Below are 26,944 nucleotides of genomic sequence, written 5' to 3' on the forward strand. Positions count from 1 at the left end.
TCAAGATCTAGTTTCAGTTGCTGCGGGCTTTGGGCCCGCAATAAAGACGGCCCTGGCAGTCATGTGGCTGCATCGGCCACTTCAGTGCAGGGCTGGCCCACCAGCAAATTTCCCAGTGGGCCAGCCTTTGCCTTATAGGGCCTATTTTCAGGTAGGGGCCTGGAGCTGCAGCTCCATCAGCCACTACGTTAATCCTGCCCTGCCTGTCACTATAATATAAAACAGAAGGAGTAAGAATTAGTATAGTGGGCTTACATGAAAAAATTTAAATTCAATAACACAACATAAGTCTTAATGTTAACGATGTAAATCATAAACATATATGGTTCATATATATATATATATATATATATATATATATATATATATACCGTATTTGCTCGATTATAAGACGACCCTGATTATAAGACGACCCCCCAAATCTCAATATTAATTTAGGAAAAAAAGAAAAAGCCTGAATATAAGACGACCCTATAGGAAAAAAGTTTTACCAGTAAATGTTAATTCATTTAAACTATTTTTTTAATAAAAGCTATGATTGAGAAAAATATTTTTGTTTTATTTCCTTCTATTTTCCAACCTGCCCCCCAGTTATGCACATCTGCCCCAGAAATGCCTTATACCTCCTATATGCCACTGTGCCCCATGATATGCCTTTTAACCCTCTAAATGCCACTGTGCCCCATGATATGGCTTTTAACCCTATATGCCACTGTGCCCCATGATATGCCTTTTAACCCTATATGCCACTCTGGCACTTAGAGGGTTAAAAGGCATATTATGGGGAAGAGTGTCATATAGGGAGGTTTAAGGCATTTCAGGAGGCAGAGTGGCGTATAGAGCAGGGGTTCTCAAACTGCGGCCCTCCAGCTGCTGCAGGACTACATCTCCCATACTCCTCAGCCAGCCCCTTAGCTGAAGGAGCATTATGGGAGATGTAGTCCTGCAGCAGCTGGAGGGCCGCAGTTTGAGAACCCCTGGTATAGAGGGTTAAAAAGGCATTTCTGGAGGCAGAGTGGCATTAAGGGGGTTAAAAGGCATTTCAGAAATGCCTTATGCCCCGGTGCGGGGAACTCTGATCTTTGACAGTCGGGGAATGTCTGCGCGATGCACGCAGACAACCCCCGCTGCTAGCCACGCCTCCTTCCGGCTGCAGCGTGAGTCTACACGCTGCCCCAGCTACATGACAGCTGCCCACTGGGGACTCTGAAGTACCGGTAAGTGGGGCGGGGGGTTGAGACAGGAGGATCCAGATCCCCTGCAGCTGCGGGGGATCTGGATCTTAGTCGTCTCATAGTCAGACTTTGAGGTCTGATTATAAGACGACCCCGATTATAAGACGAGGGGTATTTTTCAGAGCATTTGCTCTGAAAAAAAACTTGTCTTATAATCGAGCAAATACGGTATATATATACATTACCTTCCGTGATTCAGAAAGTACAACAGGGAAATGTCTGAAATAATTGTTTCTTTTTAATATTTCAGGAATATCTGTAGGTGCTGCAGTAAACTTGGCTCAATTTAAAGATTTCCTTTTTAAGAGTGCCAATAAATTGCCAGATTATCAAACCAAGACCTTCCATGCTATTCTTCACCAGCTGAGCTCTTTGGCAGGAGAACAAATACGCAACATGGCTGTATGTATTTCTCCACTAGAGGGGTCATAAAGACAAACACTCTTTTTCCATCACTTTTCCACTCAAGTCTATGTTTTCTCAAACCTCAGATTATTTAATTGGTACGATCTTGGGCAAAGCTAAGAGCTAAAGCCCTGAGTGTTGGCAGAGAGTCTGGGGCCGACGCATACTTAAGAGCTGACCAGCCCTTCTTCCTGAAATAAACTTAATTCTTAGCAAACTAGCCACAGTTGTAGTCTGGGTGACCTTAGTAGCAGTAATACAACACAACAAAATATTACAAGTTAACCCCTTTAAGTCAATGTAAAATTGCGGTCACAAAAAGTTTCATATTTTCCAGTATCCGTGCACATTTGTCTTGTACATTTAATAATGTATTATTTACAGTCATTAGGTGGGCATATCATAAGCAAGCTATCAATAAGTGACCTGAACCCAGTACTTGCTGTGGCTGGTGCAAAACTGAACTTGGCATCCAAAGGTAATAGCTATGAACATTGTGTTTTGTGTGGTTTATTATTTGGTGTTTTTAAATGTTTGATATAGATGGTGCACATACATTCAAATTAAGGTTCTTATGTAGCATTGGAAAATCATTGTTTTATGTTACGTTTAGGCAGGAAGACTATTTTGAGAACTGTGAGATTAATTGTCCATCTTCCATAAAGGTTTTCCTAAAAGAATGACAACCCTACCCAAAGAGATCTTTGTTTTAATATTGTACTCATCTATATATATATATATATATATTGACAGGAGGAACGCGGCATATCCTATTAAACGATTCATTTTTCACTGACCAGAGTGCCTCTGCTATAAAGGAGAATGAAGTATTGCTGTCTGTTTTCCTCCCTTATTCTCTGAAGGTTTGTATAAAGCCTCTATAAATTTCCCTGGCTATTTTGATTTGGTAAAACCTGGTTTGTTTGCATTTTTATTTCCTCTCAGGTCTTATAATATATGCATATGTATATATATTTAAATTATTTATGGATAATTATAGCTTTTAATATATATATATATATATATATATATATATATATTATTTACAAAAATAAAGATATGAAAGAATCCTTCAAATATGCAACTTTATGGATTAAATAATTGAATTAAGCTCTTGTGACATAAATACAAGATCCTGTACTTGTCTCTTTAACAAAAATATGCATTCGTGTGCATTCGTATTCGGGATAACATGAAAACAAACATGAATGGTGCATTTACATTGTTCCGACCCAATACCCAATAAACTCATAAGCCCGCGGGTAAACGTAGACGAAGAAGCACAACAAGAAGAATCTTTGTGTTCATCTTCGTTAATATCTCCTAGCTAATCTCCCTGGCCATACAAGTCACTGCCTTACCGACCTTCATGGAACATAGTACATGCACAGTGTCAGGACTCGGGCAAGCAGTGGATAGTGGTGGAGGCCTGCCTCCCTCAACCTATTCATGTCTTCCCCTGGCTATCGGACTCAAACAGAACCGGCCCCCGTGTGAAACACCTTACTATCACCCCAACTTTCAGGATCCTTCGGAAATATATGTCCAAGGGGCTTTTGACCTCCTCCCCTTCCCCCCTTCTCCCTCTGTCCGATAATCCTTCGTTTCAACCGGGTTGTGGTTCTCGCATTGCGGCTAAATGTCCCCGCTCTCTACTGGTGCCTTACGATTACATCATGTGTCCTCTTCTGGCGTACTTAAGCCTCTGTCTCAATTATTGGGGACCCCGGTCCCTCAGTTCCAGGACTCCTTTTTCTATGCGCAACTCACTGATTTTGTGTCCTCCCTGTCCCAAGAGGTCAAATCTCGTAGACCCATGACTGGGTTTGAGGAATTATGTCCCAACGTGAACCGGCCCATCTAATGTCCCAGTTATATGCCCTTTTACTCTCCTCTCGCTCTGTCTCCAAACCTTATTACTTAGCGATGTGGGAATCTGACCTTCCCGATATTTTTAATGATAAGATGTGGGACACTATTATCCTATCCATACATAAGGGGGCAATAGCGAGCAAGCTCCAAGAGACCTCTTATAAACTGCTGGTCAGGTGGTACCGCGTCCCGCATGACCTGCACCGCTTTTTGCCGCAGGTCCCTGATATCTGCTGTCGGTGTTCGACTGGCCCTGGCACTGACCTCCATATTTGGTGGTCCTGCCCCATGGTTACACCCTTCTTGGACTCCATTGAACGTGTCCTCAGGGCGGTAGGCGACCCGTCCTACACCCTGACTCCGGCGGCCGCCCTGTTGCATTATAGTGACATACCCTTCAGTCGTTACAAAAACTTGGTGACTTACCATGTCCTTAATGCTGCGAAAGCAGTTATCCCCCGTTTTTGGAGACAACAATGTACACTGCCAATACAGGCCTGGCTTCAAAGGATGCAATTTATCTCCCATATGGAGGACTTGATTTGGACCTCAAGGGGCAAAGCTCCTCTATACGAACGACGTTGGTTCTGGTGGAAAGATTTGATTTCCTCCCCGACCTTCCCTGGACTCCTATACTCTATGCACTAGCTTTATTTGCCCCTTCGTTCAACCTACCCTTTACCCTGACTGATCTATGGCCCTCTGACATACGTGACTTCGGATGCACAAGACACATTCTTTCTCTTTTACGGAATATTGATCTCTAGGAGGTGTTGCGGCACTTGCTTTTTGTTTTTTGTTTTCTTTGTATTTGACTTTGCGGTTATATGATTCTGTTTTCATGTAGACATCTCCATTTCTTTTGTACATCTCAGTCTACGGTACTCTTTCAGACTGTAATTATTGTACCATCCTGTGTCTACTTGTCCGTCGATTGACTGACTGCGCTCCATTGTTTTACTCTGTTTGACACATTCTCCCACTGTCCTCTGTAACTGCAGTTGAAACAATGTGTGATGCCTGTCATTTGTGGTCATGTCTGACTATCATTGATTGCCTGTTTAATTGCTGTATTCTTGTGCTGTACTTGGAAATCTACATGAACTGTTTTCTCAATAAACGGTGTTAAATTAAAAAAAGTACTCGGGCAAGCAGGTCAGGTAGGAGCCCAGTTGCAGGGGATACCAAGGGCCCTGTCTGTACCCCACAATCATGACTGATAGGTAGGTACAGGCAAATGAAGATACACAAGACTGTACACATATATATATATATATATATATATATATATACACACACACACACATACACACAAATAACAGTCTATATTGGAGTGTGCTGGCAGAACAGGAGAAACAGGACTGGTCAATAAGCATAATAAAGGCACAAAGGCAGATTTCAGATAGGAGACCACAGAGCAGACTTCGGATAGGGGACCACAGAGCAGTCTTCGGATAGGAGACCACAGAGCAGTCTTCAGATAGGAGACCACAGAGCAGACTTCAGATAGGAGACCACGGAGCAGACTTTAGATAGGGGACTACGGAGTAGACTTCAGATAGGGGGCCAGGGAGCAGACTGAGTCCTCTGGCAGAGCACAAGACTGGAACTCCTCAGACAAGGAACACGGCTGGAACTCACGGGGCACTGGACTCAAGGCAGGGAGCCCTCAGACAGGGCACATGTAGTCAGGCAAGCCAGGTCAATACCAGGAGATCACAGGAACAAGAGACAAATCAGAAGCTGACAGCAAGGTCAAAACAAGTCGGGTGATCACCAGGAGCTCACAGGAGCCAAATCAGAAGCCAAGATCAAGGAGGTCAGGACAAGCCAGGTCAGGGTAGAATCCAACAGAGAACTGCTAGGAACAGCACAGGGCCAGGGAGCAGTATTTTATTAGCTATATGTAACAGTACAATATAATACAATAAGGATATGATGTTTAAAATGAAAAAATGAATTAAAACATTTTACATAAAACTAGGACATTACAATAAATACATAAAACCAGTCTTTGGAACATTCAGTCGATTCCAAGTAAAATCTTCCATATATTTAAGAACAAAATCTATTTGCTTTCATGGAGCCATGCCTGAACAATCCTTTAAAAACTGTGTGTACATGTTGCTTAAAGCCGTCTTAAGACAAATGGAAGGGTATATATATTATTTTGTAAGCACTAAAATATTCCTTGCCTTACAAATTGCTTCAGTTTATCATAAAACATGCAACTGGTCAGCTGTGGGACAAGTAAAAAGGCCATATAAAACAACCAGAGGGGGGCTGGGCCGGGCTGCAGGGGCCCAAAATCGAAACTTAACGGCCGTGCAACCACGCACTGAAGTCGCAGATGCGGCCCCATGAACACCAGGGTGGCAAAGGTTTGGGGGACAAAGGTGGCAAGTCCTATGCTTACAATTTGAGTGTTGGGCAGATCCTGTGTATGCAATCAGGGTACCAGGGCTGACATGATACTAAAGGGGGAGGCATTAATTCACAAAGGGGGATTCACGTAAATCAATACTAAAGGGGGACTGCTGGATGGTGGAATAAATATACAACTTGGGACTGGCTTTAGGGTGACCACATTGGCCATGTTTTCCAAGACACATGTCACTTTTACATATTGCTGACTAGTCCAGATATAATGCTGCCCTGCAGTATGGGGCATGTATAGACTCATGGAAGGAACCAACTAGTCAGATATACATCCTCCATTCTGCAAGGAAGCATTTCATCAGGGCTGGCTGCGTCAATACACAAGGGAGGCAGCTGTGGCCATTACATAAATCAATACTATAGCTAGGGGCTGGCTGGGGGCATAAACACACAAAGTGCTGGCTGGGGGCGATACACAAGGGGCAAAACATGAATGGGGGGATCAATGACAAAGCAGTGTGGGAAATACTTTTTGTCTTTTTTGTGTTTGGGTGTCGTGGCAGAGCCTGTCCTGGTGTGTGTGGGTGTTTAGAAGCTTGGAGGGATATTTAAACCCTCAGTTTGTAGTCCACATTGTCTGTGATAGTGCCTCAGTACTTCACTTGCATTTTGATTATCTCTAAACCTTTTGGCTTTGAATTTTGCTTGTTCCTGACTACCGCTGTTTGCTGCCTGCCCTGAACCGTGCTACGTCACCCAGACTACTCTTTGGCCTGACCCTTGTTTATTTTTCCTGACTGTCACGGTCCGCGTCACGGACCGCAACGTAGCGATTCCCCCGAGTACCCGCGGCTAGCGGGTACTCGAAACTCACCTCTCCCGCAGCTCCGGGACCTTGCTTCGAGGTGCCAGCAGCCAGCAAGCACCCGGGGCAGGTCCTGCATGGTATCCCCATCGCAAGTGATGGGCGGTACGTACGGGGGCGAACCACGCCCCCTCTCTTATAGATTGCCTCCCTGGAGACGACGTAACGTAACTAACGTTACGTCACCCACTGGGGGCGGAGCCTGGTCTGAGCGGCAGATTCAAAAGCCGAGCACTGACTTCCATTCAGTGCTCGGTTATTGTTCCTGCTGAGTAGTTCGTTCTGAAGTTATACTTACCTGATTGCCTCTTCGTTGCTGACCTGTGCCTGTTCTTGACTTTGCTGCCTTCTCTACTCCTACCCGGCTTGCATGAATACCATCTCCGTTGCTGACCTATGCCTGTTCTTGACTTCGCTGCCTTCTCCACTCCTACCCGGCTTGTATGATAACCATCTCCGTTGCTGACCTGTGCCTGTTCCTGACCGCGATACCTTCTCCACTCCTGACCTGGCCTGTTTGACGATTCTTGATAGTTCTGTGCCTTGCTGCATACTGGGTTCCTCACACAAGAACTTTGTGACACTGACTTTGGCTTGGCTCCTGACCGCTATTGGTCCTGGTTCTGCTGCCCGCTGCCAAGTGATTCTGTTGCCCGCTGTGTAACCCCATTCTTTATTCAGCCTCTTCGGTTGCTGAGTTTTCTGTTGCCTGCCTTATTCAGTTTCTGCAACGAGGATCCACTTCTAGCCTGCCCGAAAACTACAGTTATCACAGGCCCTCCGGAGAACTGGAAAGTGTGATGGAACCCTCCATCACTGGGGCCACTGGAGAGGCCCGACAGCCAGCCTCCTCCCTACTGACTATGGGCCCTGGCTTTGTAAAGACTTGTGTGTCTACCCCCAGCAGTATATCATCTCATCACTTGCTGAGGGGATTATCTCTGGCAGACAGTCGGGATCTGCAACCAGGGAGTGACCACCATTGTTTTAGTTTAATGTTGTATGTCAGTCCCCCCCAGTTCCACCACTGCAGACATTTACTCTGGCCAATCCCTGGAATGGATTTCAGCCAGTAATAGATAGTGGAGTTTGGGACCCTATTGTACTGTTAATCCCTTTACTGCCCCCTGGATTTTTTGGACTTTATGGCGTATTCATCTGAGGATGGTGACCCAGGAGGGGTGGATGGGACTGCGGTCTCCACCCCTCAGTCACAGGGATACTGGGCAGCTAACCAAGATCCAATACCGGAGCCATGTGACTTTACACCACAACCAGATCCAGAGATTGTGGATTTAATTGATATTACATCTGATGATGTTGATCTGGGAGGGAATGCAATTGGCTTCCCTTCCCAGCAAAAGGAAGAATGTTTTCTGGGTGTAGTGGATGGAACTGTGGTGTCCACTAGCACCCACCCAGCAGAAGAGGTGCCATGAGGGCCTCTGCCTTCTCTCTTCCCTGTTTCCCGAGCCTGACCACAGCAACCTTGTAAGGTCCAGTTGGCCCAGATCCCCACTCCCCAGCAGATGCGCTGGCATCAGGGCAGAGCACCACTGGTCTCTGCCCACCCCTTCCCTTTGTTCCTGAGTCTGACCGTAATACTCCAACAGTGCCCGCTCAGACCACCGCAGCCTGGCACCCATTGTACAGCGCTACAGAATTTTGATATACAACAATAAATAATAATAATAATACCCCACTCGGAAGAAATACAATTTGATGTATTGTTCAGTCCGCATATACCGATCATCCTAGGAATGTCATGGCTGCAACAACATAATCCCAGTATTGACTGGAGAGAAGGGCTTGGAGTAAATAATGCCAACAAACTGTTGCAATACCCCTGCAAAGTTAAATTTAATGCTGGAATTGCCTGCAAAAGACCCACAAAATCTAGTACCCTCTCAGTACTGGGATTATTTGGATGTGTTCTCGAAAAGAAAAGCAGAAACTTTACCTCCACGTCGGGCGTATGACTGTACTATAGAATTATTACCAGGTACTAACCCTCCCAAAGGCCACACGTACCTGTTGTCCCAACCTGAAAATCAAGCTTTGGCTCAATATATTGAAGAAAGGGGTTTATCAGACCTTCAGCTTCCCCAGCAGGGGCTGGCTTCTTTTTTTATCTCCAAGAAAGATGGATCTTTTCATCCATGCATCGATTATAGAGGATTAAACAAGATAACCATAAAGAACAAGTATCCACTTCCCCCTCATAAGAGAACTTTATGATCAACTCAAAGATGCTACTATATTCACTAAACTTCACCTCAGAGGGGCATATAATTTGATTCGTATTCAAGAAGGAGACAAGTGGTAGACCCTTTTCAATAAGAAGTAGAGCATTATGAATATCTCATTATGCCTTTTGGATTATGCAATGCCCGGCAGTGTTCCAGAACTTTGTGAATGACATTTTTTGAGATGTTATCATCTCATTTTATGGTCTATACCGACAACATATTGATTTATTACAAAAATCTGGTAGAACATCGTCAACACGTTAAACAAGTATTACAAAGGTTAAGAGCACATCCACTTTATGCCAAAGCTGAAAAGTATGAATTTGAAACCAACAAAGTCAAGTTTTTGGGTTATATTATATCAGCTGGTCAATTAGAAATGGATCCTGACAAACTAGCTTCTATCAAAGACTGGGAAGAACCTTCCAAAATCAAGGGTATACAATGGTTCGTAGAGTTCTCCAATTATTATGACTTCATCAGGAACTTCTCTCAGAACGCTCTAAGCAGCTCCTGATCGCCATGGCTCTCGTAAAAAGGGGGGTACTGTTACCCCTGCTCGTCCGGATAGCGGGAGCCGCTGGACGGTCCTCTCAGCTCCTAGACGCGCATCCTATTTTGTATGCGGACGATAGGAATACATACAGGTTGGGCCCCCTCAACTGAAATTTGGAATTTTTTTATTGATCTTGGTAGATATTCGTTAGATCCGGTAAGATCAACAGTTTTTTTCGTTAGATCTATCACGCAGGAGGCTATATTTGCAATCCTATTTTGTGTGCGGGGGATGGGAATACATACGGGTTGGTCCCCCTCAACTCAAAATCAATTAAAAAAATTACAAATTTCAGTTGGGGGGGCAACCCGTATGTATTCCCACCCCCCGCGCACAAAATAGGATTGTGAATACCACCTCCTGCATGATAGATCTAACTAAAAAAACTGTTGATCTTACCGGATATAATCCTATTTTGTGTGCGGGGGGTGGGAATACATAGGGGTTGGCCAGCCCCCTCATTAAATACACAATATCTCAGTGTTGTCTGATCAAACCTGATCTAACGCGGAGCTATCATAATTGATAACAGTTTGTTGAATTTTTGGTTGCATATTTTAGAGTAGATCTAACGAAAAAAACAGTTGATCTAACCTGACAAAGATCTAACAAACTGAATGATATTTTGTTAAAATTCTTAATATGGGGGGCTAACCCAGGGGAGGTCAGGCCCTCCCCTGAAAACAACTGTATAGTTTAAAAACTTAAGGCCGCATTTTTAAAAGCTTTTTTTTTTTTTTTTGCTTTTTCCAAAATATTTGCAACACTGTCTCATCTTGTATACACTGATCTCTGAGGCGTTTAGCCACATGTTCAGTTTGTTATTTTGATAGTATAGCAGTAGTCAACTTCTTAGGATTTGATAAAATATCCAGGCTGAAATCTTGGAGGTGATAACATTTTATTGTTTTCTCTAAAATGACATACTGGTTTGGCAGATTTAAAAGCACAGGAGAGTTAAGAGACAGTGAGTAAAAGTTATATTTTCAAGAAATATGACCACAAAGACGACAAAGCCTTTAAAATCTAAAACCTTTTTAATCTCCTTCTTTAAGTTAAAAATCAGTTTGTCACTATTGCTTACACCAGCCTCTTTCAACTTAAAAAGAGTTTGTACACACACATTAAAATCCTTAAAAACTTGTTTGCTCTCTTTTTTTCTTACTTATGCCAGCCACCAGTTGAAAAATTCTGACTTGAGTCTTTCTGGCACCGCCATCACTCATATGAGACTTTAAAATTATTCCAGAGTTAGTAACAATAAATTCAGTTTCCACAGATCATTTCTAGTTTTAGATTTGTTAGGGGTTAAAAAGCTAGTTTTTAAAAGCTTATGATCTGAGAATACATTATCTTCTAAAAAAAATGTCCTGGAGATTAAAACCAGAAGGACAACTTAAAGGTTGTCTGTCTATCTGTATTTCCAGGGTCAGAAGGTTTTAAATGCCTCCACACATCTTTCAATATTAATCAATAATATATAATAATAATAATGGTAAAAAGTTATATCTACTTTCTGGTTCTCATCCCCTCCACTATTTTCACCCAGTAATATACAATTAATATCACCTCCAACTATTAGAAGGGAAGAACCTGTGGCAAAGAAGGAGATCCGCTCATATATTTCTATTCTTTCATTCCTAACTGGTGAAGCATATACATTTAAAAGACAAACATTAAAACCTTTAAAAACAACATCAATTAAAATTGCTCTCCTGGGAGCAATTTCGATAATAGAATTTAAAACCACACTTTTGTTCTTAAAAAGCATCCCTCTCATCTTCAGAGTCCCAACTAATTAAATGGGTGCTCGTTAGAGGGAAGGGTGGCCACTAGCAGCTGCAGGTAGGCATGGCAATGTTTAAAATAGACAAGGTCCAGGCAGGGAGGGAAGTCTGACCAGCCCGGATAAAATGCTGCTCTTCAGTATGGGGGATGTATAGACTCATTGAAGGAACCAACTAGTCAGGGCAGTATTTTATCTGGGCCGGCGGCATCAATACATAAGGGGCTATTATATAAATCAATAGTAAAGCGAGGGGCAGGCTGGGGCATAAATAAACATAGTGCTGACTGGGGCTAATATACAAAGGGGCAAAAAACACAAAATGGAGGGGTCAGCGACAAAGCAGTTTTGAAAATACTTTTTTTTGTAACTTAGCCCATCCAGATCAGGGTGTCAGTGTGGCAGAGCCTGTCCTGGTGTGTGTGTTTGGGTGTCGGTGTGGCAGAGCCTGTCCTGGTGTGTGTGTTTGAATGTTGGTGTGGCAGAGCCTGTCCTGGTGTGTGTGTGTGTGTGTGTTGGTGTGGCAGAGCCTGTCCTGGTGTGTGTTTGGGTGTCAGTGTGGCAGAGCCTGTCCTGGTGTGTGTGTGTGTTTGGGTGTCAGTGTGGCAGAGCCTGTCCTGAAGTGTGTGTTTGGGTGTCAGTGTGGCAAAGCCTGTTCTGGTGTGTGTCTAGGTGTCAGTGTGGAAGAGCCTGTCCTGGACTGTGTGTTTGGGTGTCGGTGTGGCAGAGCCTGTCCTGGTGTGTGTGTGTGTGTGTGTGTCTGGGTGTTGGTGTGGCAGAGCCTGTCCTGGTGTGTGTGTTTGAGTGTCGATGTGGCAGAGCATGTCCTGGTGTGTGTGTGTTTGGGTGTCAGTGTGGCAGAATCTGTCCTGGTGTGTGTGTCTCAGTGTTGGTATGGCAAAGCCTGTCCTGGTGTGTGTGTGGGTTTTGGTGTCGTTGTGTGCTTAGGGGTTTGTATGGCAGAGCCTGTCCTGGTATTTGTGTCTCGTTGTGGCAGAGCCTGTCCTGGTGTGTGTGTTTGGGTGTCAGTGTGGCAGAGCCCGTCCTGGTGTGTGTGTTTGGGTGTCATGTGACAGAGCCTGTCCTGGTATGTGTGTCTGGGTGTCGGTGGGGCAGAGCCTGTCATGGTGTGTGTTTGGGGGTCTGTGTGGCAGAGCCTGTCCTGGTGTGTGTGTTTGGTTGTCGTGTGGCAGAGCCTGTCCTGCTGTGTGTGTTTGGGTGTCGGTGTGGCAGAGCCTGTCCTGGTGTGTGTGTGTGTGTTTAGGTGTCGGTGAGGTAGAGCCTGTCCTGGTGTTTGTGTTTGGGTGTCGGTGTGGCACAGCCTGTCCTGGTGTGTGTATTTGGTCTTCTGTTTCCCAGCACTTTACTTGCTGTAGGAATAAATTAAAATAGGAACTATTTAATTTTTATATATACAGAGATAAAACGCCCTCCTGAATTTGTAGTGACTTCAGAGGCCAAAAATTCTTAGGCTCAGAAATCAGTGAAAGGAAAAGTAGTTTTTTTGTTATTTACTCTATTTCAATCTGTATATTTTAATAACATTTTATTAGTGGCACTAAATTGTAGCTCCAGGCGTCCGGGGTTCCTAAAAGCAGGGGCTAAATTGTATATGTGCCTGATCAAAAAATACCACCCAGGGGTTGAGCCCCAAGAATTGAATTGACGATAGTATTCAAACAACTTGGCATCAGGATATAAAGGATTAAATCCAAAAATCTTAAAGTCAAGGTGCAAACCAGAATGCCTGGGGTCATGTAGTCCAATAGGGATAGCCAAAGATCAGGTACACCAGGTAATCAAAATGGGTTAAGCAGAGTAAGTGCTAAGTTACTGATATAGGTACCAGCTAACAGCTACGCAAAGAAAATACCAAACAGAGGGCTTTATGTTTTTCATCCCTCTGATGAGATCATTTCATACAGCCCCACCTCCTGGAAGAAGCCTACATCAGCTATGAAGGGGAATGGAGATGAAATGTGACAGTACCCCTTCCCCAAAGGCAACCTCCTGGAGCCCATTGGGTGAGCTTCTTATGGTGAAGGGGATGGAACCTTCAAAGTAGTGCAGGGACGTGGGCTGCTAAATTGAAGGTGGTGCCAGGTAAGTCAGAAGGGTGATACCCATACATAAAGAGTGCTTTGTCATGGCGTGCCATCTGTTGTTGTATGCAAATTCAGCCAGAGGTAGTAAGGATACCCAGTCTGATTGAGTTGTAAAGCAATGTAAGTATTGCTCAAAGCACTGGTTTACATGCTTGGTTTGGCCATTTGTCTGGCAGTGGGTTATTTCTGGAGGAAAGATTTTGCTGGACACGTAACCTCTTGCGGGAAGTAAACTGTGATCCTCTGTCGGACAGTACGTGATCGTATGCATATGGTGGCAGTTTGTCAGTTGGGAGTTGTGGAGTGGGAATAAAGTGGGGCATCTTCGTTAAACCGTCAACAAAGACCAGTATGTTGTGGTTTCCTCCTGACTCAGGTAAGTCCACTATGATATCAAGTTTTTGTTTTTTTGTATACACTGTACAGCCAATACACTGTATTTGCAGCATGCTCATGCCTGTTTGGTAGGTCTTGTATAACACATTTGTATTATGTGAGCCTGAGACTAGCTTAGCGCACAGACATTTTTTCTTTTCCCTGTTTCCACTATGAAATCCATTGATACAGAAGACCATGGCATCTGTGTTTTGTTGAGGGCACACACTTGACAAGAACGAATTGCTTCACTGTTGATGTTAACTGGGTCCACTAGAAGTGACGTCGGAGCAAGATGAGATATATCCGAGACCGGGGGCCAGCTAGAGAGGCAGGGCCGGACTGGGACTGAAAAGCAGCCCTGGAAAAATTTGGAGACCAGCCCCATATAGTTTATCTCACGGTGAAGCTCTTATACCCACACCCACCCCTTATACACACCCGAGTCACACTATGTGCCATTCTTTTTATCTCATTATTTGTATTAAAATGCCAGAAAGCAAAAGTGTTAAAAGGCCCTAATAAATGAAATACATTACACATAATGGGATCAAAACATTTACTACTGCGAACATTTTTAGATGAAAGAGTTCCATTTTATTCAGTGGAACAAAACACTGATCACATTATTCTTCACAATATTCTGGTAAGAAACTTTTATTTCTTTATTAATTCATGTAGACTATTTTTTCCATATTTGATAAAAGCTATGATTGAGACATGTTTGGTTTTTATTTCCTTTCATTTGACAACCTACCCCCGAGTTATGCACCTCTGCCCCCAGGCTTGCCACTCTGCCCCCCTGCTATGCCTTCTAACCCCCTATATGCCACTCTGCCTCCAGAAATGCCTTATACCCCTATATGCCACTCTGTCCCATGATATGCCTTCTAACCCCCTATATGCCACTCTGCAATATAGGGGGTTAAAAGGCATATCATGGGACAGAGTGGCATATAGTGGGTATAAGGCATTCCTGAAGGCAGAGTGGCATGAAGGGGGTTAAAAGGCATATCATGGGGCACTCTGCCTCCAGAAAAGTCTTATGCCCCCCTATATGCCACTCTGCCTCCCTAATATGCTTTATACCATCCTATATGCCACTCTGTCCCATAATATGCCTTTTAATCCCCTATATGCCACTCTGCCTCCAGAAATGCCTTTTACTCCCTATATCACTCTGCCTCCAGAAATGCCTTATACCCCCCATATGCCACTCTGCCTCCCTGATATGCCTCAACCCTCCTATATGCCCCTCTGCCCCGTGATATGCCTTTTAACCCCCTTTTTGCCACTCCACCTCCAGATATGCCTTTTGACCCCCTATATGTCACTCTGCACCCAGAAATGCCTTATACCCCTATATGCCACTCTGTCCCATGATATGCCTTCTAACCCCCTATATGCCACTCTGCCATATAGGGGGTTAAAAGGCATATCATGGGACAGAGTGGCATATAGGGGGGTATAAGGCATTTCTGGAGGCAGAGTGGCATAAAGGGGGTTAAAAGGCATATCATGGGGCACTCTGCCTACAGAAAAGACTTATACCCCCCTATATGCCACTCTGCCTCCCTGATATGCCTCAACCCTCCTAAATGCCACTCTGTCCCATGATATGCCTTCTAACCCCCTATATGCCACTCTGCCATATAGGAGGTTAAAAGGCATATCATGGGACATTTTCGTTTACTTTATATGGCAAGCCGATCCAGCTTGCCATATTAAATAAAAAATAATATATGCCACTCTGTCCCATGATATGCCTTCTAACCCCCTATATGCTACTCTGCCATATAGGGGGTTAAAAGGCATATCATGGGACAGAGTGGCATATAGTAGGTATAAGGCATTTCTGGAGGCAGAGTGGCATGAAGGGGGTTAAAAGGCATATCATGGGGCACTCTGCCTCCAGAAAAGCCTTATGCCCCTATATGCCACTCTGCCTCCCCGATATGCTTTATACCCTCCTATATGCTCCTTTGCCCCATGATATACCTTTTAACCCCCTTTATGCCACTCTGCCTCCAGATATGCCTTTTGACCCCCTACATGTCACTCTGCATCCAGAAATGCCTTATACCCCTATATGCAACTCTGGCATATAGGGGGTTAAAAGGCATATCATGGGACAGAGTGGCATATAGGGGGTATAAGGCATTTCTGGAGGCAGAGTGGCATATAGGGGGACACACTTACATACACACACATGCCGATTTTTTTTGTTTTTAACAAATACAAAAAACATTATACAGTACAAAAAATACATTATTTTACTCACCTTCTACTTCTCTTGACTTCCTGGTAGCTGCACACTGTTCTCCCCTATGCTGACAGGATGCCACTGACCTGACATCCGGTGCTGCAGCAGTCTGAGTGCGAGGGGGCGGAGCTTCCACCTCACGCTGCTCCCATCACTATGCAGCCATCAGACTGCTGGGAATGTAATCTAAACGGCCGATGCGTGCTGATGCCGCAGGCCGGAGCTACTTTAACACTTTTTTTTTTATTTATATGGTAAGCTGGATCGGCTTGCCATATAAAGTAAAAAAAAAGTATTAAAGCAGAGGCGGCCGGCGGCATCAGCACGCACCGGCCGTTTAGATTACATTCTCGGCAGTCTGATGGCTGCATAGTGATGGGAGCAGCGTGAGGGGTGAAAGGTCAGTGCGAGGGGGCGGAGCTTTCACCCCTCATGCTGCTCCCATCACTAGACGGCCATCGCACACGGTTGCTGGGTGCTGATGCCGGCCGGCCGCATTAGCACCCAGCGGCCGCTTTGATTAGATTTCGGGCAGCCTGGGGGGCAATTGTCCCCCTGCCCAGCCCGCCCCTGGCACCGAGGGAGGCGTTCAATACCATTTGCAGCCGCTCAGCGGCTGTCTTCATGGTTAGTCTGCCGGCCGCCCAGCCCAGTAGACCTAGGAAATGGGATGCACCAAACTTGTGCTAGAGCTAGTGCCATAAGGGGTTCAAGTGCTTCAAGGATCTGGCAATGGGCCAGCTCATCCTTTATTGGTTGAGATACTCCAAGAAGGAATTGGTCAACAAGGGCATAGTTATTCCACTTGGTGTCAGTTATTCGGAATTCACTATGTACTCCTTCACTGGGCGACAACCCTGTGTGAGGGCACAAATAGTTACACAAGCTGATACCCTATGTTGAGGGTTAAACATGTGTTACAGTAAATCATTCTAATCCCTTTAGGGACTAGAGATATTGTTACAGGATAACTGGATGACTTTTTTTATCACTACACTACAGTGACCAAATGCCCTTTGACTAATAATCCTAGAACGCTTTTTTGAACCATGTCACACCCTCATTTTGACATTTCCCCTAGTTTCCCACTGACATACTTTGCAATCTTGGTGGGGAGAGAAATAGTAACTAACCATAACCTGAAAGCTTGTAGAGCCAACTAACAACAGTAACTGAACTATCTTTAGTTTGATAATGCCGAGCATGTATGCTTAAAATAATAGTCATATGAATAAGACAAATAAGCAATTGCTTGCAAAAATGTTAGCACATCTGTTTGGTTGTTCATTGCAACAGCTCTAATGACTATCTCTCAGTATGCAATAACGTTTTTGAGAAGGTGGTTCAAGTCTGGAGACATCTTGAAGATAAGCAGCTTTCTGCTTGATGCAGTCTTTTCTCAACCCATCTAGAAATCTCTACATAGTTAGGTGACTACATTGAAACAAAGTTTGTATACTGTGATGCCAGCCTTCCACCAAATGTGTTGTTTGTGCTAGCCCTTGTGCTGCAGATTCTTGTTGATTCTAGATGTTAATTGGAAATAGTGCTGAACCATATTGGTTTCCTCTTCCTTGCCAAAGCCTACCTTCAGAACTATGAGGCTAAGAAGCCTTACAGAGGAGATTTTTTTTCTAAAAAGCAAAACAAAACCAAATAAAAAATATATGAAATATAAAAAAAATAATAAAATAAATAAAAACAGGTTTATAGGGAGTCTAGTGGTGTTATTGTGACACCACTTGCCAGAGGCAGGGTGGATACAGTATGTGGCACCCCCAACAAAAAAAAATTATGTTGGCAAAAATATTTATTTCACAAATTTGTAAACTGTATGTTTATTAGAAAAAATAAAAATCTGAAAAAACTAAATTGTTAATTTATAAATAAAGTTTAAATAAATAACATTTAATGAACAGATATGGTACATCATAACTCCTATCACTAAATACTGAGTCAGACATTGATGGTGGTAATTCGTAACTCCCATCACTATACACTAAACCAGCCATTGACGTGGTAGGCCTCTGACCCTAAAGCAGCCTGCCTGTGCCACTGCTGCCCCTGAAACAGCCTGCCTGTGCCAACTCTGTCCCTGAAACAGCCTGCCTGTGCCAACTCTGCCCCTAAAACAACCTACCTGTGCCAACTCTGCCCCTAAAACAGTCTGCCTCTTTAGCAGTCTGCCTCTGCCCCATTAGCAGCCTGTGCATGCCACCTCTACCCCTTAACAGCCTGTGCGTGCCACCTCCACCCCTTAACAGCCTGTGCGTGCCACCTCCACCCCCCTTAACAGCCTGCCTGTGCCAACTCTGCCTCTTTTAGAAGAGATAAAAAGAAAGAACAAAGGGAGAGTGAAAGAAAAGAAAAAAGCAGTATGGTAAGTACAAAAGTTAAGAAAAAAACAAGAATAAAACATGAAAGAGAGGGAAAGAAAAAAGGAGGGATATAAAGAAAAAGGCTAGAGAGACACAAAAAGAGGGAGAAGGAAGAGAGAGAGAAAAAAAGAGGTGTACATGATTTTAATGACTGCTATATAATCTAGTATATCATTTTTTTTCCTCCTAGGATGAGTGTGTAGCAGCCTTTAAGCAAGCTTTGAGAGAGAAAAATGCTTACGCTATAGTAAATGCTGGAATGAAAGTACGATTTACAGAAAGCACAGACATCATTCAGAAAATTGACATATTCTATGGAGGCATTGGGTCTACCACCATTTATGCGAAGAGCACAAGCAAGGCACTTATTGGACGGTAGGACCAAGACTCATTTAGCTAATGTTTACAGATAAGGTCTAGCAGAATTTACATCAGTCAACTGTTCAGCATACATACATACTGTAGTTGAAAACAAAACCATTATATCATGTTTTGGTCTTTCACCTAAATATTTATGTGCACATATATATATATATATATATATATATATATATATTATCAAAATCAAAGCCCCCCACAAAAAAATAATGTCCATGAAAATGTTATCATGTAATGTCAAAAATAATATATGGTGAAATGGAATTCATGTGACAAAAATAAATTACACATTGTAACGGGTTGCTTAGTTATGGCTATGATAGAAAGAGGGCCCCAAAATACTAAAACTTCAGGGTCCTTTTAATATGAGGCCAGGACACCTGGTCAAGGCACCCTCTGCATCTAAGCTCACCAGTGCAATTGGGTGCCTTGCACCCCTTGAATCTCTCAACAGTATAGCAGATATTGCTGTTTGGACACCCACCACCAACAAACCCTTTTTGGGCTATGTATAAGGTATGTGGGAGGATCATTTGCAGCCTATATGTAACGGACTGCTTAGTTAGGGTCTATTAACCCTTCAGCTGTCCCTCAGGATAGCCTCCAGCCTCAGGAGGCTAATAGATGGATCTTTGTCTTAGATCATAAAAGTAGTCATGACCACCATGATTGTGAAAAGCAAATTGAACATTTTTATTATTGTGAAACATAGCCTTATATATGCACATAATTGCATTAACATTAAACAGATGTATGTATACAACCCAACCTTTAATCCCCTCAGCTACTGAATCTCCCCCTGGCAGCAATCCTGTTAATGGGATTAGTTTATACAATGGAGTTTCTGCCTGTGCTATCTTTGTTTGGCAGCCAGGCTGGGGCCATCTCTGGGTATCTCGTGGTGATATCTTTACGCTATAAAATAGGGGGGCAGTGGTTTAGTTAAGGTTGTGCTGGCTGTCTAAGAGTTCCACGGTTTTTTAGAAAAGACAAACAGGTTATCAACAAGAACTTGAACATTCAGGGGCGGTACTGTACTGTAAAATTGAAGGTTTGGAGCAAGAGACTCCACCGTAAAACAAACGTCCATTGTTTCCGCTCCCCCGGTTGAGCCAGACCAGGGGGTTGTGGTCTCTAAGAATAGTGAATTAATTTCCATAGAGGTAGGGTTGAAATCGTTTGAGAGCCCACACGACTGTGAGGCACTCTTTTTCAATGGCTGCATACCCTACCTCCCAGTCCAATAGCTTGCGGCTTTGGTATGCTACTGAGTCCTCTTCCCCCTGGTCGTTGACCTGGCTTAATACAGCTCTGAGTCCGAACATGGAGGCATCGGTGTGAACCAGAAAGCGGTGGTTACACTCAGGAGCTGCTAAGACTGGGGCTTTTCCCAGTGCAGACTTTTGTTGGTTGAAAGCTTGGTTGCACTCGAGGGACCACAGTACTGTCTTGGGCAGTCTGTCAGGGGCTTAGCTATGGAGCTGTAGTGGGGTACGAACTTTCTGTAATACCCCTCTGTGACGGATCGACCTGTGCCCCAGACTGGACACATCCACCCATCAGCTCCTTCCCTCTCCCAGTAAGCGGACACGCTGTGGCTGTCCTAAGAAAGCAGTCACAGACCAGCACTTCCCTTAATCATCAGGCTTTGAGGTTAAAACAGAACTCTCTTTATTTACACAATACACAGGTTATAACAGCTCTCCAAAAAGAGGGTAATTAACATATCAAATAATAACAGTGAAGATCAGACATGGTTCTTCACACCCTCCGTACCTAAAGAACGCCAAAAACTTTCTTTTTTTTGATCTATAGCACCAGCCAGTGGACTATACTGTATATCTTGGCAGGGTTGGCTTGTTGTTTCCCCCACACACTCGGTATCCTAGGTACTGTTCCTCCCCCCATACCTAGCTGACATTTGTCCGGTCTGATCATCCCTGCCTGCTAGTACTTGGTTCCCTCCAGGAGCTGCTGAAGACCACTTTGTCGTCCAGGTACGCACATGCATACTCCTGCAGCCCCCCAAGGAGTTGATCTACCAGCCGGGGCTACCTTCCCGAACGGCATGACCTTAAACTGGTACAGTCTGAATAGAGTGATGAACACTGACTGAATTTGCCAGTACCCCCGGCTTAGGTCAAAGGTGGATACCCATTTGGCCCTGGACACTTTGTCAAGGAGGTTGTCTACTCGGGGCATGAGGTAAGCATCTGTGACAGTCTTTTCGCTAAGTTCCTTTTGGGGGACTAGGATAACAGCTCTTTGTGAATGTGTCCCTTAACTGCCTCAGGTACCCAGTAAGCAGATTGGCGCAGTGATGTCTGACAGGGGGTCTCTATGGGATGGGTGGCTAAGTGTGTTATGCCAGAGAGGGCGGAGAAGAGGGGGTTATGGGCTTGGAGCATCTTTCTTAATGTGGTGACCTCCTGGAGTTGTAGGGTGGGTCCGATTTGGACTCATCGAGGGAGCTAGAGGCTTTTGTGTCAGCAGCGCCTTATCTCCTTCCCCAGTAAAGGAAGGGGTGCATATGGCTGCCATATCCGCAGGTCTTTCATGGTACAGCTTGAGGGCATTGATATGGGACACGCGTTTGACCTGAATGTAGGATCCATATACATGAAAAAAAAACAAATATATAGTGCAATATCAGGCACAGTGTACATTCACTTTTGCACTTTAAATATTTGAATCCTATTGATCAAATATCCAATGTTAAAAAACATAGTACTCATCTTCTTGTACAGCTTGATATCTATGTAGGATATAAAGAACTGTTACATCTTTTGTTATTATTCCTGGCAGGCATTGGGATGAAGATATGTTAAATGATGCCTTCCAACAGATCCTCGGTGATGTTTCTCTCCCACCCTCTGCTCCAGGTGGAATGGTGAAATATAGGAAGACTCTGACCATCAGCTTTTTCTTCAAATTTTACTTACAAGTCCTTCAAAGCCTTAGGAAACCTGTAAGTAATGTATCAGTTATATGGTTTGGGGATTAACATAAATATCCATTAAAATATCCATGCCCCCACCCCTTGCCCACTGGGCTGAGGGAGGTGCTCCCTGTAGGATATTTTCTTATTTTAACCCCTCCCTTCTAGCTGGGAATGAGATAGGTGGTGAGAAAAAGGCACTCCATAGGGTATTTTTTTAATTACAGTTCAGTAATATGAACAGGAGGCGTGTGGGTGCTAAGGTGAATTAGCTTTAGTGAATTTGAATTTACTACTGCTGTAAACTCATATTTTAGCAAACTCTTAAGCTGTTTAGGGAGGTCGAAGAAAGAAGTAGAGTACCAGTAGTGTGTATAGTTACAGTATCTCACAAAAGTGAGCACACCCCTCACAATTTTGTATAATATTTTATTATATCTTTTCATGTGACAACGCTGAAGAAATTACACTCTGCTACAATTAAAAGTAGTGAGTATATAGCCTGTATAACTGTGTAAATTTGCTGTCCCCTCAAAATAACTCAACACACAGCCATTAATGTCTAAACCTTGGTAACAAAAGTGAGTACACCCCTAAGTGGACGACTACTGCCTTGCTAAAGAAGCTGAGGGTAAAGGTGATGAACTGGCCAAGCATGTCTCCAGACCTAAAACCTATTGAGCATCTGTAGGGCATCCTGAAACGGAAGGTGAGGGAGCGCCAGCTCCGTGATGTTGTCATGGAGGAGTGGCAACCTGTAAAGCTCTGGTGAACTCCATGCCCAAGAGGGTTAAGGCAGTGCTGGAAAATAATGGTGGCCACAAAAAATATTGTCACTTTGGGCCCAATTTTGGACATTTCCACTTATGGGTGTACTCACTTTTGATGCCAAGGTTTTAGAGATTAATGGCTGCGTGCTGAGTTATTTTGAGGGGAGAGCAAATATACACTGTTATACAGGCTGTACACTCACTACTTTCCATTGTTGCAGAGTGTCATTTCTTCAGTGTTGTCACATGAAAAGATATAATAAAATATTCACAAAAATGTGAGGGATGTATTCACTTTTGTGAGATACTGTATATACAATACTTAAGAATACAAAAAGATTTACAGCATAACCAACACAGAGGTCCAGAGTGCACTACACTAGCTATGTCTCCAACTTTTAATAGACCCTGCAGTGTGGCGTCTACATTGTCCACTGCTTCCTCTTCTGTAGGCTTTGTATACAGACACCACATGATTTTATCCCATTGTGACGGGACCGACCTGTACCCTGACTGGGTACTCCAGCCAAACATTGCTTCCTCCTGACGGGACACCAACAAGTAACCCCTTCAGCGCCGGGCAGAACCAGCATTGTAGATAGAAGGGGAGACGTCGCTGCACCGTAGCTGCATTGGCACTGTGGCTATCCGAAGCTTAGCTACACAGCGGGGCTACAGCCCACCCCAAACATCAGGCAACACTCATGTTGAGGTGAAAACAGGACTCCTTTATTAAAGACAAATTCAGAGTTATATATACACAAGTAGAAAAGGGGCAAGACAAATATCACATGATCTAATTACCATGTCAGGAAGGAAGTAATTAGATCAAATCCTGCAACACAATATCCGGGGGAAGGACAGGATGACACGAGACATAAATAATTACATTAACTGGGAACATAGACGTGGAATGACGATAGACATATAATTGGCTTGAGACAGAGAATGGCCAGGGATAACAGTAGCTCACAGGATTAACAGCTACCTGTTATGTAATTGATAATTAGGTATGCAGCAGTGACACCTATAGTTATACCTACAGGGGGTCTTAAGACAGGGGCTAACTCACACAATAACAGGGGAAAAACTTCACACCTATACAATTAACAATGCTAAGACAATCAGCCTTCTTCCTACCACAGGATGTCCAGCTGACATTACAGTTTTGAGACACTGAGTGCTAAAACATGGGGAACATCAGCAGAAACTGAACCCCTGTATCCACACACAGAAGTCTCTACAAGGCCTGGGCCCATAGTCAATAGGGAGGAGGCTGGCTCTCAGGCCTCTCCAGGGACCCCTGTGGTGGAGGATTCTGTCACACCCATGGCATATAAAATACCTCAGTGGTCCTATAAAAAAGTCCCAGCAAAACCCTGCCCCCCCCCCAAGCCATACCTCTAAACACACTCCAAAACAAAAATATCCAACTTTGGTCACTTATAATGTATAAATGTATAAAACATGATTGTGATTGTATTTAAGGTACCAATGTTTAGAGAGTACCAATCAGAATTACATAAGCTTTCCAGGATTCAGGTGAGCCTTACTTACATCTGAAGAAGGAATACAAGCTCATTTGACTCTACATCTAGATTTTTCAGGACTTATTTTATTAATTGTGTTTATTTTTTCGATTATCCTCCTTAAGTTATTACAAAGAATTGACGGTTACAATGTAAATCTGAGCAAAACATAAATAATATTCTGAGTTTAGACCTAAATGTATGTTTGTTTGTTTTTTTATCATTACCAGCTCACTTTAGAAGCAGGTGCCTCAGAGTATCTTAGTGCTATCAGAAATTTTGAGACGGAAATACCAAAGACTTTACAAATGTTTCAAGTGAGTGACATTTAATTGGAAAACTTACTGGCTGTATACCTCTTGTAGCCAAAATTAGTGGTCTGACCAGCAACTGTAATAAGTAAACATGGATATCAGATATCTCAGTATGGTCTATTCAGTAAACTGTGAGTGCATGCAAGTTGGCAACAAAATGTGAGATTGCAGCATGAAACTTGCACAAGTTGGCTTTTGTAAGTATGTATCGGATGTGGAAAAAAAGCAAAAAGCTTAATTTTTAGATGTAACATACTTTGTTAGATTGATGTTTTTCTTGAGGTTAGCTATAGCAGTGTGCAGTGCTCAAATTGCCACTTGGGTTTCACTTGCCAGCCAAAAGAACCTGCCCTATACTGAACCCAATTTCCCTTTCTATGCATTGACAGGTGGTGGGAGGTCTATTAGTTCAGCAGCATCCAGATTCTATGACTTTTGTGGCTGGCTCCTGTATGTATATGAAATTTGTTGAGCCCTGGCCCCATGCACACTCTAACTTTGGTACCCTATACACAAAGTACATGACTTTTATTTCCAACCCAGAAAATACAGTATCTGTGAACTCTAGTATTTCATATATTAAACAGGAAGTTGACCCTGAGCAACCTGCCCAGGATCCTATTGGACGTCCTATAGTGCACCAGTCTGGAATTAAGCAGGCCACTGGGGAAGCAGTGTATGTGGATGATATGCCACCGATGGACCAAGAACTATTTATTGCTTTTGTCACCAGCTCAAGGGCTCATGCGAAAATTGTGTAAGCAAAGCATTTGTTTGCATTGTAATAGCATGATTTGGTTTTGAATTTGAAAAATGGAATTTAGTTAGCCATATAAAAAAACAGCCAATATGTAATCTAATATCGGTGATTTCTGAGTATTAACAGCCTTTACTGTATAAAAACATTGCTATTCAAGAGTAGGTGAAAAAGAATGGCACTTAATTTATGGAATTTTGGAGCGATTTTAACTCAAGGTATTCCATGATCACATATACTACTCCATTTCCCACCTATACTACCCCATTACTTCATACTACTGTACAGGTAACAAACTGATTGGATGGAACTCTGAAAGGAAGAATCCAGGTGTACAAAAATTAAGAGTGTAGCCTGGGCTGACAACAACCATGTCACAGAAAATAATGTACCACCTATCACTTCAAATATAAATAAAGCAGATCAGTCATCAGCTAAAAAAATTGAACAAGCAGAGTAAAACTCTTACAAATGTAAGTCCATTCTAATTGTGGGAATATCGTTTATTTATAGATTAAACCTTAGTAACCTGTAAATGGGGAAACACACAGGATAACAGATGTAATCTGGCACATCAAAAACTGGATAAACAGAAGGGCCACTTCAGGTCTCACCCTCACAAAGCACCTTGTATGTTTTTTGTAGAATAACCTACTCCGTCAAGGGTGTATATTCGGTGATTGGAAGAAAGGTTATTTCAGTGCTGATGTTAAATAATAATGTCATTAAGAGCAAATAGTGAAGTGGTTGCATTACATATTTATCAGACAAAAATAATATTAAATAGGCATATATACATATGTAAAATAAAACTGTACTTTTAGTAGTTCACTTATATTGCAAGGGTACAATTTTAAATCAAATGTAATATATTTAACTTAAAAACTGGATCTTAGAATTAGATATAAGTTGAAAAAACTTATAACCAAAAATTAAAACTACATAATATAAATGATAACTACCTAATAGAATACATAAAGGAATGTGGTTATTTGTATTATAAGGAGTTGGAATGTGGTATTTCATACATTTTCGTACAAACTTTATTATTAAATAAATTCCCTGTTTCGTGCGTTTGTACGAATCAACAAAAATGAGGGCAATCTCCAACGAAACTGACAAAAATTAGGTGCTGATAATTTGTCATGATTCGCCACGTGTAGCCGCTGCCATTACAAGGTTTTTTTGGCCCCATTACAAGCCATTTTGGCGCTCGTTGATGAGGTAAAGTGGAAGGGACTGTGTTTAGGAGGGTACATATCAATGACTGATGGGTAGAAGTAGCCAAAAAAATTAATGGTTATGGCTGTGATTGATGGGTCCAACAACCTGTGAGAGTTTTTCCTTCCTTTTTTCTATCACCCTGGTCAATCAGCATTTACAAGTGGGAGGGACAAACATTAGATATAAGTGTGCTGACAACATTTTGATTTGTCAGTAGCAGCAGTTACAGACTGGAGTGTGAGGATGAAATTAATGCTCAATGCTCAGCTACTATACTGCAAGTCAATCAATAGTTTATCTACTGTTGTAGGGTGGATTGGAAAAGCTGTAGTGTACTACTGTAATGTATTACAGGGACTGTAGCAGGCATTTTTTCCCCTGTTCCTGAGCATGGCGGTAGCTAGGGTGAGGTGAGTGAGGCACTCGCCTCGGGCGCAGCTGCGAGGGGGCGCACACAGGGGCAATTGCCCCCCCAGGCAACCCGAAATCTAATCTAACGGCCGCTGCGTGCTGATGCCACCGACGCTACTATAATACTGTTTTTTAAAAAATGTAATATGGCAAGC

The 26,944-nt window shown here is 43.1% G+C and overlaps 1 protein-coding gene across 1 annotated transcript in view; it reads left to right on the plus strand.

The window, feature by feature from the left end:
- AOX1 (aldehyde oxidase 1) overlaps nucleotides 1–26,944 on the plus strand; it is a 190,894-nt gene that overhangs the window by 89,762 nt on the left and 74,188 nt on the right. Inside the window, exons 11-18 of the mRNA XM_053471953.1 lie at nucleotides 1,486–1,637; nucleotides 2,025–2,118; nucleotides 2,394–2,503; nucleotides 18,659–18,843; nucleotides 21,652–21,814; nucleotides 22,778–22,790; nucleotides 24,327–24,400; nucleotides 24,985–25,154. Of these exons, the coding sequence (XP_053327928.1) occupies nucleotides 1,486–1,637; nucleotides 2,025–2,118; nucleotides 2,394–2,503; nucleotides 18,659–18,843; nucleotides 21,652–21,814; nucleotides 22,778–22,790; nucleotides 24,327–24,400; nucleotides 24,985–25,154 (961 nt within the window). The remainder of the gene's footprint in view (nucleotides 1–1,485; nucleotides 1,638–2,024; nucleotides 2,119–2,393; nucleotides 2,504–18,658; nucleotides 18,844–21,651; nucleotides 21,815–22,777; nucleotides 22,791–24,326; nucleotides 24,401–24,984; nucleotides 25,155–26,944) is intronic.

Source organism: Spea bombifrons, chromosome 7 (genome assembly GCF_027358695.1).
Source record: "Spea bombifrons isolate aSpeBom1 chromosome 7, aSpeBom1.2.pri, whole genome shotgun sequence".
NCBI lineage: Eukaryota > Metazoa > Chordata > Amphibia > Anura > Pelobatidae > Spea > Spea bombifrons.